This window comes from Gouania willdenowi, chromosome 22 (assembly GCF_900634775.1).
Source record: "Gouania willdenowi chromosome 22, fGouWil2.1, whole genome shotgun sequence".
Taxonomy (NCBI): domain Eukaryota; kingdom Metazoa; phylum Chordata; class Actinopteri; order Blenniiformes; family Gobiesocidae; genus Gouania; species Gouania willdenowi.
In genome coordinates, this window is record NC_041065.1 from 3525795 (window position 1) to 3540239 (window position 14445).

The 14445-nt window shown below is 39.9% G+C and overlaps 1 protein-coding gene across 1 annotated transcript; it reads left to right on the forward strand.

Moving 5' to 3' along the window:
• The first annotated feature begins 512 nt into the window (after positions 1–512).
• Positions 513–14227, forward strand: l2hgdh (L-2-hydroxyglutarate dehydrogenase). Its single transcript, XM_028437391.1, has 10 exons — positions 513–996; positions 4738–4853; positions 6564–6715; positions 6832–6963; positions 7570–7732; positions 7810–7844; positions 8537–8704; positions 12826–12983; positions 13056–13187; positions 13275–14227. Exons 1-10 carry the CDS (start codon positions 905–907, stop codon positions 13468–13470), a joined length of 1344 nt encoding a protein of 447 aa, XP_028293192.1. The 5' UTR covers positions 513–904; the 3' UTR covers positions 13471–14227.
• The last annotated feature ends 218 nt before the right edge of the window (positions 14228–14445 follow it).

Genomic DNA, 14445 nt, shown 5'->3' on the forward strand with positions numbered 1-14445 from the left:
CTTACGTAATGACGCAATTCTAAAGCGACGCTGTTTTTGTAATATATTTTTGTTTTCACGAAATTTATTCGTCAATAAATAAATGTCATGTTTATTTTAAACTTGGATAAAAGGGAAAAAACTGGAGTTTACATTTAGTAAAATATGTGATTATTAAACTTGGGGTTGTAATAAACGACATACTATGGCAAGAAAAAGTGATGAAAATAGGTTAAAATATTTAATCAGTTTGTTGCCGAAAAATGGTAAAAAAATAAAAATAAAAAATAAGCAAAAATATCTTTGCCTCTTAACCCCTTATCTAGCTTTGGACTTTTTTCTTCCTCATTAATATATATATATATATATAGTTGAGTAGCTGAAATATTATTCATATAATTAGTTGTTTACTTTTTTCATTTGACAGTTTGTTGAAGATAGTTGTTATAAATTGTCTGACTTTTTTTTTTCAATAGTGTTAATAAAGTTTTGTTAAAAGATAAAAACAGCTATACAGATGATTGTGAAATTGGCGGAAAGATTCCTGGGGATCATGGATCTGGTTTGGGAAGAAGTTGGACATTTGTTACATCAAGGTTTTGTGAGTGGTCTCATTCTCAGTCAGAGGTTGGATTACACTCCATTAGGTCGTAATAGTTCTTAGATGCTTATTTTTGTTTGTGTTTGGTCACTGTATAGTAATAACTTTTAGGTTTTGTAACCAGTGGATGGTGGTAATGCACCTATAACTGAGTGTAAACTGCCAATAAACCCCAAAAAGAAGAAGAAGTTCCAGCTACGTCATGGAGATGGGCGTGGCTCCGTGCTGCTCGGAGTGTAGTTTATAACCTGTGTTCAAACACTGGATTTGGAGCTCAGGGAGACGATGTGGAAGTAACTGGGAGCCGCTGGCTGAGCCCTCACCATGTTCAGGGTTGTGAACGCTGCGTGTTTGAAAGCTGCTGGAGCTCCGCAGTCCACCGGGCTGAGAGCCGCCACCGGCCGACACTTCCACAGGTGAGACCGGTGTCAGTGCTGCTGTGACCTGGAAGCTCCAAGGACAGCATGTGTCCATTTACACTAGTTACTGCATTGTTGAGCAACATCATGATCAACATTCATGTCAGAGTTTAGAACAATAACCAGTCTATGAACACAGAAAACAACTAAAGTCAATTGTATGTGTATTCAAGGTCCTTTTGTATATTATTTAATTTCAGTCATTTTGTGCATTTTTGTTGTCGTTTCTTGTGTGTCTTTGTCGTTGTGTGTTGTTCAGGTCCTTTTGTGTATTTTTTGTTGTTGTTTTGTGATTTTTGAGTCCTTTTCATTTATTTTTCTATTATTTATTTTGTTTTTGGACTCACTTTGTGCATTTTTGTTGTCATTTTGTGTACCGGTATATTTTTGTATACTTTTGTATATTTTTGTTGTTTTCGTGTATTTTTCTGTGATTTAATATGTCTTTGGAGTCACTTGTACATTTTTGTTGTTGTTTTGTGTTTGTTTGTGTGTTTTTGGAGTCATTTAAATAATTAGAGGCGCACAAAATGAGACCACGGTCCACATAGTCTTTGTGGAAGTTTCTTTGCACAACTGTGCAGTCCTGCTAAAATGGGATTTTCTGAAAACTGTAACACATAGTTGGGAGCATAACATTGTCCAAAATATTTTAAATCACTTTGACATTTGAAGTTATTTATAGATGGTTTTCACCAACGTCACGTTCTGAGCAGTAACCCGGATGCGCGGCCATGTTGGAGGCACTCGGATGTAAACACTGCGATGGATAAATGTCTGAAACCACAGAAAAGCTCCACAAAATGTGTCATAAATGCAAAGACATACAGGAAAGCCTTAATAACCTAACCTACCTAATCTTCAGATTTTTGCCTCTTAGATCTTGGTTTAGCTTCGCTAGCCACAAGCTCCTCCTTTGCTCTGATAACCTTTGACACTATTCTCCCTGATTTGTTAGAATTTTTGGAAGTGTATAAAACTCCAAATGTTGTTCACGGTCTGACCGATTGGTACAGCCAAAAAGATGGCAATAATTCACCATTTCCTCTTGAAATTCTGGATTTGCGCTTGTGTGTGTGTTTACCTGCAGACTACCTCCAATATGGCGACTTCCGAGTTGATGGCACGCCATGAAAACCTTCTTGAGGAGACCAAGCTTAAGCCTAAACAATCCAAACAGCTTTGAGCCTAATTACTGAACATGTCTCAGTGGGCTTGGTTTCACCTTATTCCAAGACTAGCTCAATGCAGCTCAGCAGTGATCCAAACCCATCCTACCCACTACCAGCTGACTCTGGACTTATGCTTCCAGGACATTTCACAAATGAATGTAAATAAATTAAATCTGTACTAAAGTATATCCAGGTGTGTTCTGCAGGAGTTACAGATGTTCTCAAAGGCTAATTATCTACAGCTCTCTTGATTCATACTTGTGCTTGTCTTGACAGGATTTGTGTCTCGTTCTTGTCAAACTCGTACAAATAAGAACAACAGAGCCCTGCAGAAATCCCTCTTTCATAATTAATCACTAGAATTTTTATCTGCTCATTGATGTCAACCAGTGGCTTGTAAAGCTCCATGTTTTGATCTGATGGTTTTTCTCTTTTTATTTGAAAAATGTAGACCTTTGTGTTTCCACCAATGAAATATGAAGTAGAATGTTTACATCGTCTCATGAGATAGATAGATTACTTTATTAATGCAGAGGGTAAGTTTGTTTAAGAACAAAGGTAATGAGGGGAACATTGTGTTCCCAACGCTCTGAACACAAACTCTGTGTGTAAAAAAAGACAGACTGGATGGACCAGATTTAAAAACATGTACATATTGACACAAAATGAACATTAGCCCCCAAAAACTTAAAACACCATTTTACCAAGCAGATAACTCCTTATTGGGTCATTCCAAGTCATTTCAAGTAAAGGACCACACACTACCAATTATTCCTTAATGATTTAATAGGCACACTCCACATTTTTAGTTAGATTGGTTGAATACTTTTGGAGACGATTACGTGTCGATTTTCACGTGTTCTTATTTTTCTTCCATTGTCAGCTTCCAATATGATGATGATGGGTACATGTTTATGTATTTTGAAGAGAAAACCTGAAAAAAAGCGAAAATGTAGAACATGAGAAATGTTTTCAAAAATAAATGTTTTCTGATGCAATGGTTTTTATATATTTTTTAATCTTACTAAATGGTAAATGGTAAATGGACTTGATTTTATATAGAGCTTTATCACCACTGAAACAGTCTCAAAGCGCTTTACATATCAGCTCATTCACCCAATCACTCTCACATTCACACACCAGTGGGACAGGACTGACATGCAAGGCGCTAGTCGACCACTAGGAGCAACTTAGGGTTCAGTGTCTTGCCCAAGGACACTTCGACACATAGTCAGGTACTGGGATGAAACCCCCAACCTACCGATCAGAAGACGACCCACTACCACCTGAGCCACGGTCTCCCTAGTGAAAAACTAATAAACAATAAATGATTATAAAACACAGACAAACCCACACAAACATTTTCCATATTTTGATATAGTCTGAGAGAATCCAGCTGTATTACTGGAACAAATGTGCTTGTAGTCCCTGAGATATTGGAAACTGAAAATAAAAGAAAAATAAGGACGCACAAAAATCTACATAAATTGTCAATAGCTCAAAAATATTTATCCGATTGAACTAAAAATGTACAAAAATGATGTTTTTGAGACCGACGTGCGTGGGCCATGACATGGAATGATGTTTGAGAAATTTCATCATTTAACTGTATTTAATCAGAAATATTACATTTAAAGGGTCCATGTTAAGCTAAATGAACTATTCTGTGCTATAAACATGATAAAGGTCTATTAGGGCTTCATACACATGCCCAAAGTGTTTATTTCATTGATTCCCTCCATCGTTAGTTAGAGGATGATTTGTTCCTTTCTTACTGCAGGGTGAGCACAAACACCTCGCTACAATTTGATGATGAATTTGTAGCGGTACTGAGCTGGAGAAGCCACACCTCCAGGAAGCTCTCTGCCGTGATTGACATGTAAACAGACACAAAAGTGAGCATTTCAGCGTCCTTCGTGCAGTGCTGTGTATGTATTTTCTACAGTCTATGTATGTACCAGTGAACGCCCCGCCCCCACGCTCTGTCTCATGTTTATAAAGCAGCATGAGCTCGGATACGGAGTGGGTGGGAGGAGGGCGGGCCGTCCTCTGGCCTGTGCGGAGAGGAGGAAGTCAGTGTCCCGTCTATAGACACGCCCACTCATGAATATGCTTAAGTAGGCCACAAATCAGCCTGTTTGTGTAGAGTTGGTCAGAAAATAACTTTTCAGAGGCTAAAACTCTGGTAAACAGGCGAGTCTGGGAAAATAAACCTCAAATATTATGTTTTTGGAGTTTTTAGAACAAATGGAGATGGTGAAAACTAGCATGATATGGACCTTTATTATAAGACTTTATTTAAGTGGTGGTGTACAGTATATTACAAGTAGATCTTTAGATAATTTGAAAAAGGATGCAGTGTAAATATAATAAAATCCTTTAAAAGGAGAAATTTAAAACAAAAACAGTACACAGAGACGTATGCACAAGCTGATATGATCTTATTAAACGTAAAGCATGTTTGTGCAGCCTTTGTTTTCCCTGCTGAGTCAAAGGTCTGTGGTTAATAAAGTTATATGTACTGGTGGACTTTGAATGATTCACAGTCCACACTCTGTTTCTCCAGCTCATACGACGTCGCTGTGGTGGGAGGCGGCATCGTGGGCTTGGCCTCAGCCAGAGAACTGATTCTACGCCATCCGTCGCTCAGCTTCATCCTGCTGGAGAAAGAAAAGGAGCTGGGTGGGTTCATCATGTTTACAAAGGAGAACCATGTGTTGCTCTGTGAATGTCTGCAAAGCTAGCAGAGGAAAACAGACCAATAAAAATACTCAGGGAAGTCATTACAGCATGGCAGCACCTTGAAGTAATTTGGCTTGTTTTTTACTCCCTCATCAGTGGCGAGTTCATACCATCTTTGCCATCTTTAACTCTTGCCACCTTGATTCTTAAACTATCCTGAAATATTTAAAGAGTACCTGTAGTGAAAATGTATATAACAAAAAATAGTTTGTGTTACTAATAAACAAAATATGTGCACTTTTTATAAAAAATCACATTAAAAGGACTTTTTAAAACAATTTTATACCTTGAGGCATAAAGCCGCTATTTTGGTCAGGATATGACACATATTAGTTTATTTTTGTTAGCTATTGCTAGGCAACATTGTTCCGTTGGTCTAGTTTTTGAGTGTAAAGCCAATGGTTCGAAAAACAGAAAAACCCCACAGAAACATTTCTTTTGGATCTCTAAGTCATATAAGACACTAAGTCAGTTATCCAGACGTTGGCTCCATAAGATGAGTACGGGATACACACTTAAATAATTTGTGCTCTGACAAAATTTGGTGGTATGCGAGGACCGCTTCAAGCCAAGATGCTATGAGAGGGATCTGTGTGCTAAGCTAATGGGCTAAGCTAATGGGCACAAAGCGACAGAATGTCTTCAAAGAGAGTTCTTTAATGCAGCTTGTAAACGTACTTGTTCAGAGCACTACTATGTCTCTGCTTACAGGGGATACTACGGGGGGTGTCATGGCACTAACTGCACCCCCACCACGTTGTTCCCTTTTTTGTGGCTAAATGATGAACTCTGTTAGGAGAACTCACCTCTTTGTTTGGGCGCCGTCAGGTGCTGATCCTCAGAGGTAGTGGAGCATCATCCAATCAATTAACGGATATCTTTTCGCGCAGTTTTCATCGCAGTTGATAGCCATATTTTTCCACTTCCAACACCTAACTACTCAGCCATGGCTCGTTTCTGCTGCTAACAACAGCTTTGTTTGTTAGACCAATTCTGCTGCTGAGAGGGTTCAGGGAGGCACACAAGAAGCAAGTAGTAGCTGAGCAAGTTGACAACTCTCATAACCTGGATGCTGCACTTTATCACTGAGGGAGTGGCTACACACGGCTGCTTCACGCGGAGAGCCAACAGAAAAGCTACACTTCCCACAATGTAAACAGACCTCTTATGCCTCTACCTCCCACAATGCACCATGCAGATATTCTGTCCAAAATGGCGACACTCCATAGTTTATTTAATAGGGATGCACCAAAATGAAAATTCTTGGCTGAAACCGCAAATAAGAAAACCAAGGCAGAAAAGTAAAACACTGAAATGATTAGTCCCATTGCATTTATGGCTCTGGATGTGTACTAACTTCACTAAAGTTAAGACATTGCAACTGTATAAATTAATATTAATGCTTCAAATAATAAGTCAATTAAAACTATTAAAATATTCATCACTCGTCTCATTCCAACAATGCACAATATTTAATAAATACAATTTTTAACTTGACCCCGCTCGTGACTCATGCATTAAATAATATTGTCCAGGCCTATAACTGTCTGGGCTTCTGAAAGAGAGTTGCATTAAATCTGTTCTCATTAAAACCACAGCACTGCTGTAATCACATGTTTTCTCCTCTCACTATCCGTCCTGTGGGAGCAGCTCAGCATCAGAGTGGACACAACAGTGGAGTAATCCACAGTGGGATCTACTACACGCCGGGATCCCTGAAGGCCCGTCTGTGTGTGCGTGGTGCTACGTTAGCCTACGAGTACTGTGAGAAGAAAGGACTCCCCTACAAGAGATGTGGAAAGGTGGGCTTTGCTCCAGCACTGAGTTCTACAGCAGATCTTTGATCATAGCATTGTTTGGTTCAAACTGGAATAGACACGGCTTTGACTGTTTGGGTCGTGTGTGTGTGTGTTTACAGCTCATTGTTGCCGTGGAGCAGGAAGAGATTCCCAGACTGAAAGCTCTGTACGAGCGCGGCCAAAGGAACAACGTGAGAGACCTCAGCATCGTCGACGCCAAAGGCATCAGAGAGAGAGAGCCGTACTGTCGGGTAATCCTGTCTTTTCTCTTTTCTCCCACACAAATGTCAGCATATGAATTATATATTTTTTAAGGTTTCACTTATGAGTTCTTTCTGGGCGTGGCCAACTTGACAGTTCTGTCAGGCTGGCCACGCCCCCTATCGCCCGATGGTCTCTGGAGAAGAGAGTCCCAGGTGTGGCAAAGTTAAAGCTCCACTTCCTGGTCTCGTAAGAACTCAGAAGGAGACATGCAAGTGGTCAGCAGATGCCTCTGAGGAAGACTGACAGTTGGCAGTCCAAACATGTCAGGAGATCAAAGTAAATTTCCTGAAAAAAAAAAAAAAAAAGTTTTCTGAATAAATGAAACCAAAACATATTAATTTAAAAAAAAGACAAAATTAATTACGCGGAAGTAAAAAAAAAAAATCCAAGCGATCAGCAGACGCCTCTGAGGAAGACTGACAGTGGACAGTCGAAAAATGTCAGCAGATCAAAGTAAATGTCCTGGAAAAAAATCTGAATGAATGAAAACCTTAACATGTTATTCAAAAAGACGAATTATTAAACATCAGCATGTGGGTGAGGGCTGACCTCTTGTCCACCCTAACCCTCCCCCCCCCCCTCCCCCTCTGCAGGGCATCATGGCTCTGGATTCTCCCTACACTGGCATCGTAAACTGGAGGATGGTGGCGCTCAGCTACGGTGCAGACTTTGAGGAGGCGGGCGGCACCGTGCTGAAGGATTGTGAGGTCAATGATATCTCTGTGGTTGTAGAGAGCACATCTGGGAGCTCTGAAGGTAAAGGCTGCTCGTTTCCAACATCTGTGTCTTCTCCAAACTCTGAGCTACATTCATCATCACTTATTCATTTACAGGGATGAAGTATCCGATTGCCATCAGGGACACCAAGGTGAGACACCTCAGTAACTCTGGATATGATCTTTCAGGCTTGGGTTCAATTACATTTTTCAATTACAATTATGTCTTCAATTATCCATGTTCAATTACAACTCAATTACAATTACGGTAACCAGCATTTTTTCCGATTTACAATTATAATTTTCCCTCTGAAAGCCAGTTACAATTTCATTTTCAATTACTAAAGTTCAATGACTTCATTTTCAATGAAAATATTATTCATAATTTTGTGGTAGGGTTGGGTCAATTATAATTGTTACCAGTAATTGATCACAATTATGATGTAATTATACTTGTAATTGCAATGGTTAAATTTGTTTCTGTTGTAATTGTTTTTGTTTTTATTGTAATTGAATTGCAAATGAGTAAAATGTTTCATATCAAGTTTTCCTAAGTTCTCTCAAGAATCATTTTACCATTTTTAAAATAATTGAAATCGAGGAGTATACTGACTGAAAAAATGCTCAGACGCCTGGGTTGGTGTCAATTACATTTTTCAATTACAATTACGTCTTCAATTACAATTCAAATATGATTACAAGTTACAACGGCATTATATTTTTCCATTGCGATTACAAGTGTTACGTCACAATTGTAATCAATGATGAATTATACGATCACATTTATAATTGACCCTGACCCTGTTCTCTGGCTTTTCTCACCTTGTTCTGTTCTTTCCGACAGGGGAACGAGGTGCGCTGCCGTTACGTGCTAACGTGTGGCGGTCTGTACGCAGACCGACTCTCACAGATATCTGGGTGCAGTCGAGAGCCGCGAATCGTTCCCTTCAGAGGAGATTATCTGGTCCTAAAGCCTGAGAAGCACTACCTGGTCAAAGGAAATATTTACCCTGTAAGTGTGCTGAGTCGTTTTAATGTTAGGAATGTTGCATGAGCAACTGAAGGCCCCGGAGCCACATGAAGCCTTTGGGCTAATTCTGTGAGGCCCCCACAGTGAACGTTCAGTTAACAAACAAAATGACTCCAACAACGCAACGGACAGAAATACTAATGTACTGAAGAAGATTAGGGGCACGGAAAAAAACATGGTCAAATATTTTTGTAGTATTATTAGTATTCTGAGAAAAAAGTCAGAATTCTGAAATTGAAGTCAGAATTCTAAGAAAAAAGTCTGAGTTTAAAGTTGGTTAACTGAGAAAAAAAAGTCTGGATTCTGAGATTAAAGTCAGAATTACGGATATCTATCTATAAAGCAGCAAAGGTGTGTGCGCGTGCGTGTGCTTGTCAACAGCTTCCAAATATCACGTGTGTGCATCCTTTATTTTGGAGTAATTTGTTGTTGCAAAACATTCAAAATGTTCATTTTTAGATTACGGCTCCTTCTCTGTATTGAGCGCGCTATTTCCGATTCCGGGTTCTTGGCGCCATTATGTTGCAGTTTGTTTGGATTTAAAAAAGAAGGTCAATATTAAAAACGTTTTTGCACTGATAAAAGTTATTTAAGTTAATATTTCATGGTTATTTAAAATTATTTCCGTGATCCCAAACTTCCTTTAAATCACTGGTCACGGAGTTCACTTCCTCCTCCAAATCATTTGATTATTGTTGATTATCGATTGTTCTGCGCAAGGGTGAGTGATATACTAGCAAAGGTCTCAAGTCAGAGTAGGTGCACACGCGGCAGGTGCATGTGTGTGTGAGACAGGGCCCACGGACAGGTAGTCACACACACACACACACACACACGTGTGAGAGTGCCGGTGTCAATGTTAATGTGTACGTGGCTGCTACGTACTGAGATGTACCCGTGCTGGATTAGCCATACACAGAGATTACTGTACTGATTTTAAAAAATGTTTAAAACCTCACATCATTCGTACTAGTTCATATAATTGGGCGACCGTGGCTCAGTGGGTCATCCAATAACTGAAGGGTTCGGGGTTAGAATCCTGCTCTATCCAAGTCATTGTCGGCAAGGTACTTTACCCACATTCCCTCATATGAATGGGTAAGAATTGTGAATGAAATGTTGGCTACATTGTAGCTTACCACCGCTGGTATGACTGATGTGAGTGACTGGTGTGAATGAATAATGGTTTCTATAACACTCTTTGAATCTCCTCGAAAAAGCGCTATTCAAATCCTATTATTATTATTATTTGTCTCCTGGTGGTCTTGGGGGCGGTCTCCATGGTGTGTGGGCCCAGTGTGGGGAGATGCTGACGTCTGTGCGGGGGTTGGGGCGGGGTTGCGTGGCCCTTCAATGATGCTGTTTGCTGGACGGTGGCGCTCGCTGTTCCGGTGATTGGGGGCGCTGTCGATCGCCTGGTGTGTCTGTTTTCCTGTCTGCGTGGGTGGGTCCGGGCGCCCTTGGCTGGGGGCTGCTGCACTACCCCAGTTTCTCAATCTTAAGTATGCATACTCCATACTTGTGAACTCCTGGGTACGGACTCGTGGGAGTAAACTTGGAGAATGGACTCGTCGTTTTGGGACAAAGCAAACTTCCTGACATCCTCGTTCTCTACGGCGTAGAGTTTGTGCGCTCCACTGATCAAAGAAATTATGTATCATTGAGTAGATGTCATTGTTGTTAATATTATTTTGTAAACCAATAAAACAATTGGTGATAAATTAAAAAAAAAAATATGGACAAAAATGTAAACATAATAAATATGCATGTATGTATGTTTTGTTTAATATATTGACAGTCCCTATAAATATGTGATATGGTCATAGCTAATTGAAAGGCCAAAAACACCTGTGACAAAAATCCTAAGAAGCAACCAGGCAATAGGTGATACAGGCAATTTGTCAAAACAAATATAAAGGATCATTTACAATGGATCAGACAGGTATGGCTGTTGTGGCTTCCCTTTACCACATAGATAATAATAATAATAAATAAAGGGAAAAGGAAAAACATTTACTAAATAGTAGTAATAATAAAATAATGAAAAATAGTAATAGTCGGCTATTAATGGTAGAAGGATGAAGTAGGTAATAATAGATCGTTTACAAAATAATAATAATGAAGGAATCATGCGCGTGTTCGAAGTGCATGCTGGGAAATATAGCTGGCGGAGTACGCACAAGTCTCCTCTGATGCATGCTTGGTAAAACGCGTGGAACCAGTTCTCATCCGGGGATTAACAGCGGAGTTTCACGAGTCCACGAGCACACAAGTACGCACAAGTACGCACAAGTACGCACAAGTACACAGATTGAGAAACGGCCCAGGTGTGTGGCGTTGGTGTGAATCCCAACAAAAACACACAAAGCCTTTGTTGTTTCCTGTGTTAATACTGATTGCTCATAATTCTAATGCTGACATGAATGTCAGGATCAGATCAGAAAAGACGACAACAGTTTTCTGGCTGTGTTGTCCATCTCTGCTTTGGATCATTTGAATTTAAGTGTCAGTTTGTTGAAAAATGATCCTGCTGCAGAACCTGTCTCATAGACAACTGTCTATAAACTCTGAGGGTGGGACTTCAGTTCCTTCAAACAGCTTAAAGATACTCTACAGGGGTTCATTAATCCTAATTCTAGTCACTGGATGCTATGGATTGTATTATGAAGACCAGTCTTCTAAATACTGCACAGAAAAGTTTAACCAATGCCATCAAATACTTTGTTTTCATGAAAGCTGATCAAGAATCACAAGCCTAATCTATGATATGTAGAGTTAAGCCAATAGTTACCAACCACAGTTTACGGCCTTTGTATTGCTGTATTTCTGCCGAGTCTTTGTCTATTGAAGGATGACTGATGTCACAGATGATTAAAGGTTGCCTCTTCTATTGATCAATCTGACGTTTACCTTCATATGAAATGTGGGGTTTTTAATTTATCTTAAACTGCTGGTAAATTACAGCTAAGACTGAAGTGATTTCATGGGACAGTGTCAGAGCTAAAGTCACTTATTTAGTGTAATGTTTGAATCAGTTGCGTCAAGTTTAGAGTTTAAGAGTTCTACAATATGCAGCTGTCTTTAGAAATAAACGGCAGGCGTTGAGAGGGTGGTCAAATAAAGTTATGAACCTACGTGTTTTTGCAGCAGCAGTGTTGCTTTTTGCAGCAGGTGGTCCAATGAGCTCGATGCTGTGCTCTCCAAAACGCACATCCATCTCACCTTGCACTGCATCAAAGACACTATAATACAACCTCTTAAACTCAAGCTTGTCATCTATTTCATCTTGTGGTTGCCCAGTTGTTTCCTCGACTGTAAATTCACGGAGGTTCTTGCACACTATCCGTTTCCTCTTGCTTGGGTCGGTAACTGTCACTGGATCAGCATCGGCATCTGTACCTGGTGGAGCTGAGGTCCCACAGTGCGTTAAAACTTTTTCTGTGCGCAATGTCTTTATACAGTTTGATGTAATGTCCACTAGCATCACCGCTGTGCACAAGTCCATATTTTCGGCTTGTAGTAGTCTTTTATGTGAAATATATGCCAGTAGGTAAATAATTTCAAAGATACGCGCTAAATAAATTGACGTCACTTCCTTTTTGACTCGGCTGTTGCTGTGTAGATTTATATCAATACAATAAAAAACATACACACAAACACCATTGTTTCTTCATATTTTCAAGGATAAATAATAAAAAATGCAAACATAGAATAACAAAAATTAAAACATTAAAAACTGACAAAAGTGGGTGGGTACAATGTTTGTGCCCCCCAGGGCCCGCCCCTAGCGACAGGTCTAGATACAGCTCCACCTACTCTCTCAGAATACACAAATATTTGCTATACATCTATGTTTTAATTGACTGTATAAAGGTTACCCTTTCTTAGGATGTAAAGCAATTTTTCTTTATCCAACTTATTGATTTTTATTTTAGACGCCAACTTTGGGTTATTTCACCACTCGTGAATGTTGAAAATCCTTTACATGAGGCCATAGTAGCTTGCATCTGTCTTATAATAATTTTTTGCATTGACCATTGCATCAGAGAAACATGAAAGCCCTTGTGGGATTTTTGTTTTCATTATCTCCGTTTGCTGTGTAGGTTCCTGACCCTCGGTTCCCTTTCCTTGGTGTTCACTTTACTCCCAGGATGGATGGTAGTGTGTGGCTCGGCCCCAACGCAGTCCTCGCCTTCAAAAGAGAAGGTTATAAAGTGTTTGACTTCAATGCCCGAGACTTTGCAGATGCCCTATCCTTCAGGTAGAGTGCCCATCATTGCTCTGTGGGTGGCGATCTGGCTCCAGAATCCACACTTGTTCTGTTTTTTTGCAGGGGGCTTCAGAAGCTGGTGATGAAGAACATCACATTTGGGATTGGAGAGATGTACCGAGGGGTGTTCAAAGGCGCACAGGTCCAAAAGTTGCAGAAGTACATCCCAGAACTGTCGGTGAACGACGTGCTCAGGTAGAGAAAACACTCCCACATGTTGTTTTTAGGCTCCTGTACTCCAACCTGAAGCTGTGCCACATAACGTTTCCTTTCTCCGCCCAGGGGTCCAGCTGGGGTCCGAGCCCAGGCCCTTGACCGCGATGGAAACCTTGTGGACGACTTTGTGTTTGACGGGGGCGTCGGAGACGTGGGTAGCCGGGTGCTCCACGTGCGGAACGCTCCCTCGCCGGCTGCCACTTCCTCCCTGGCCATCGCAGAAATGATTGCTGATGAGTTTGAGAATCGGTTCACACTGTAGAGGAATCTTCAGAAAGCTGAAGCTGTGGTGCTCTATGAAACCTACTTGAACTGAAACTTTTGGCATTATGGGGAATTCCAGGATGAGACGTTGTAAACATGTTGATCATCTTTTTCCTTCTACTGACTCTAGCCTGGCAGATATGTCAAAAACATGTTCACTTCTGGAAGAAAGCATTAAAGTTTGTACATGGGGGTTTTTCAGTATGCTGAATCCATTTTTAATGAGATCCACACTGACAAAACCAATGGTTCCCACTCAAAATCAAGAAATCCAAGATGGTCGCCATCCATATTTCCAATTTGGACATTTTGTTAAAACTTTGGTTCCAAATTGGAAATATGGATGTGGCCATCTGGATTTCATGTTTTTGAGTGGGAACCATTGGTTTTCCAGCGATGATCCCATTAAAAATGGATTCAGCGTACTCAAAAAACCCCATGTATAAATTTTCATGCTTTCTTCTGGAAGTGAACATCTAAGCCTATTATTGCTACTTACAGTATCTGTTGGGCTACTGTACGCACATGGTCCTATTTCAGATCAGAAATACACAGGACGCTTAGTCAGCAAACCCTACATATGCAAACAATGTGATGAATGTGCATCAAATATTAGAAAAAAGATTGTTTGAAGTTTAGATTACAGATTTTAGTTTGTTTGTTTGCGTTCTGAACTGATGTTTTCCAGCCTTCTGTGTATGAAAACTTATTATGCTCTTACAAATTTCAGGAAAGAAGAAAAAAATCTAAATCTACAGAAAGCCTTAAAATGTTACTGTTTTTTTTTTTTAAATAAAGGTTTAGAAAAAAATAAAAATCTACCAAAAGAAGCAAAATTTTGCGTTCTCAGTTACAATCCCTCTACCTCACCATTAATTCTTATGAGACATACAGTATAGGGGCTTCACTTGTATGTTAGGCTTCATTTATTCAGATAACTTTTTCTAGGAAATTTATTTTGATCTCCTGACAT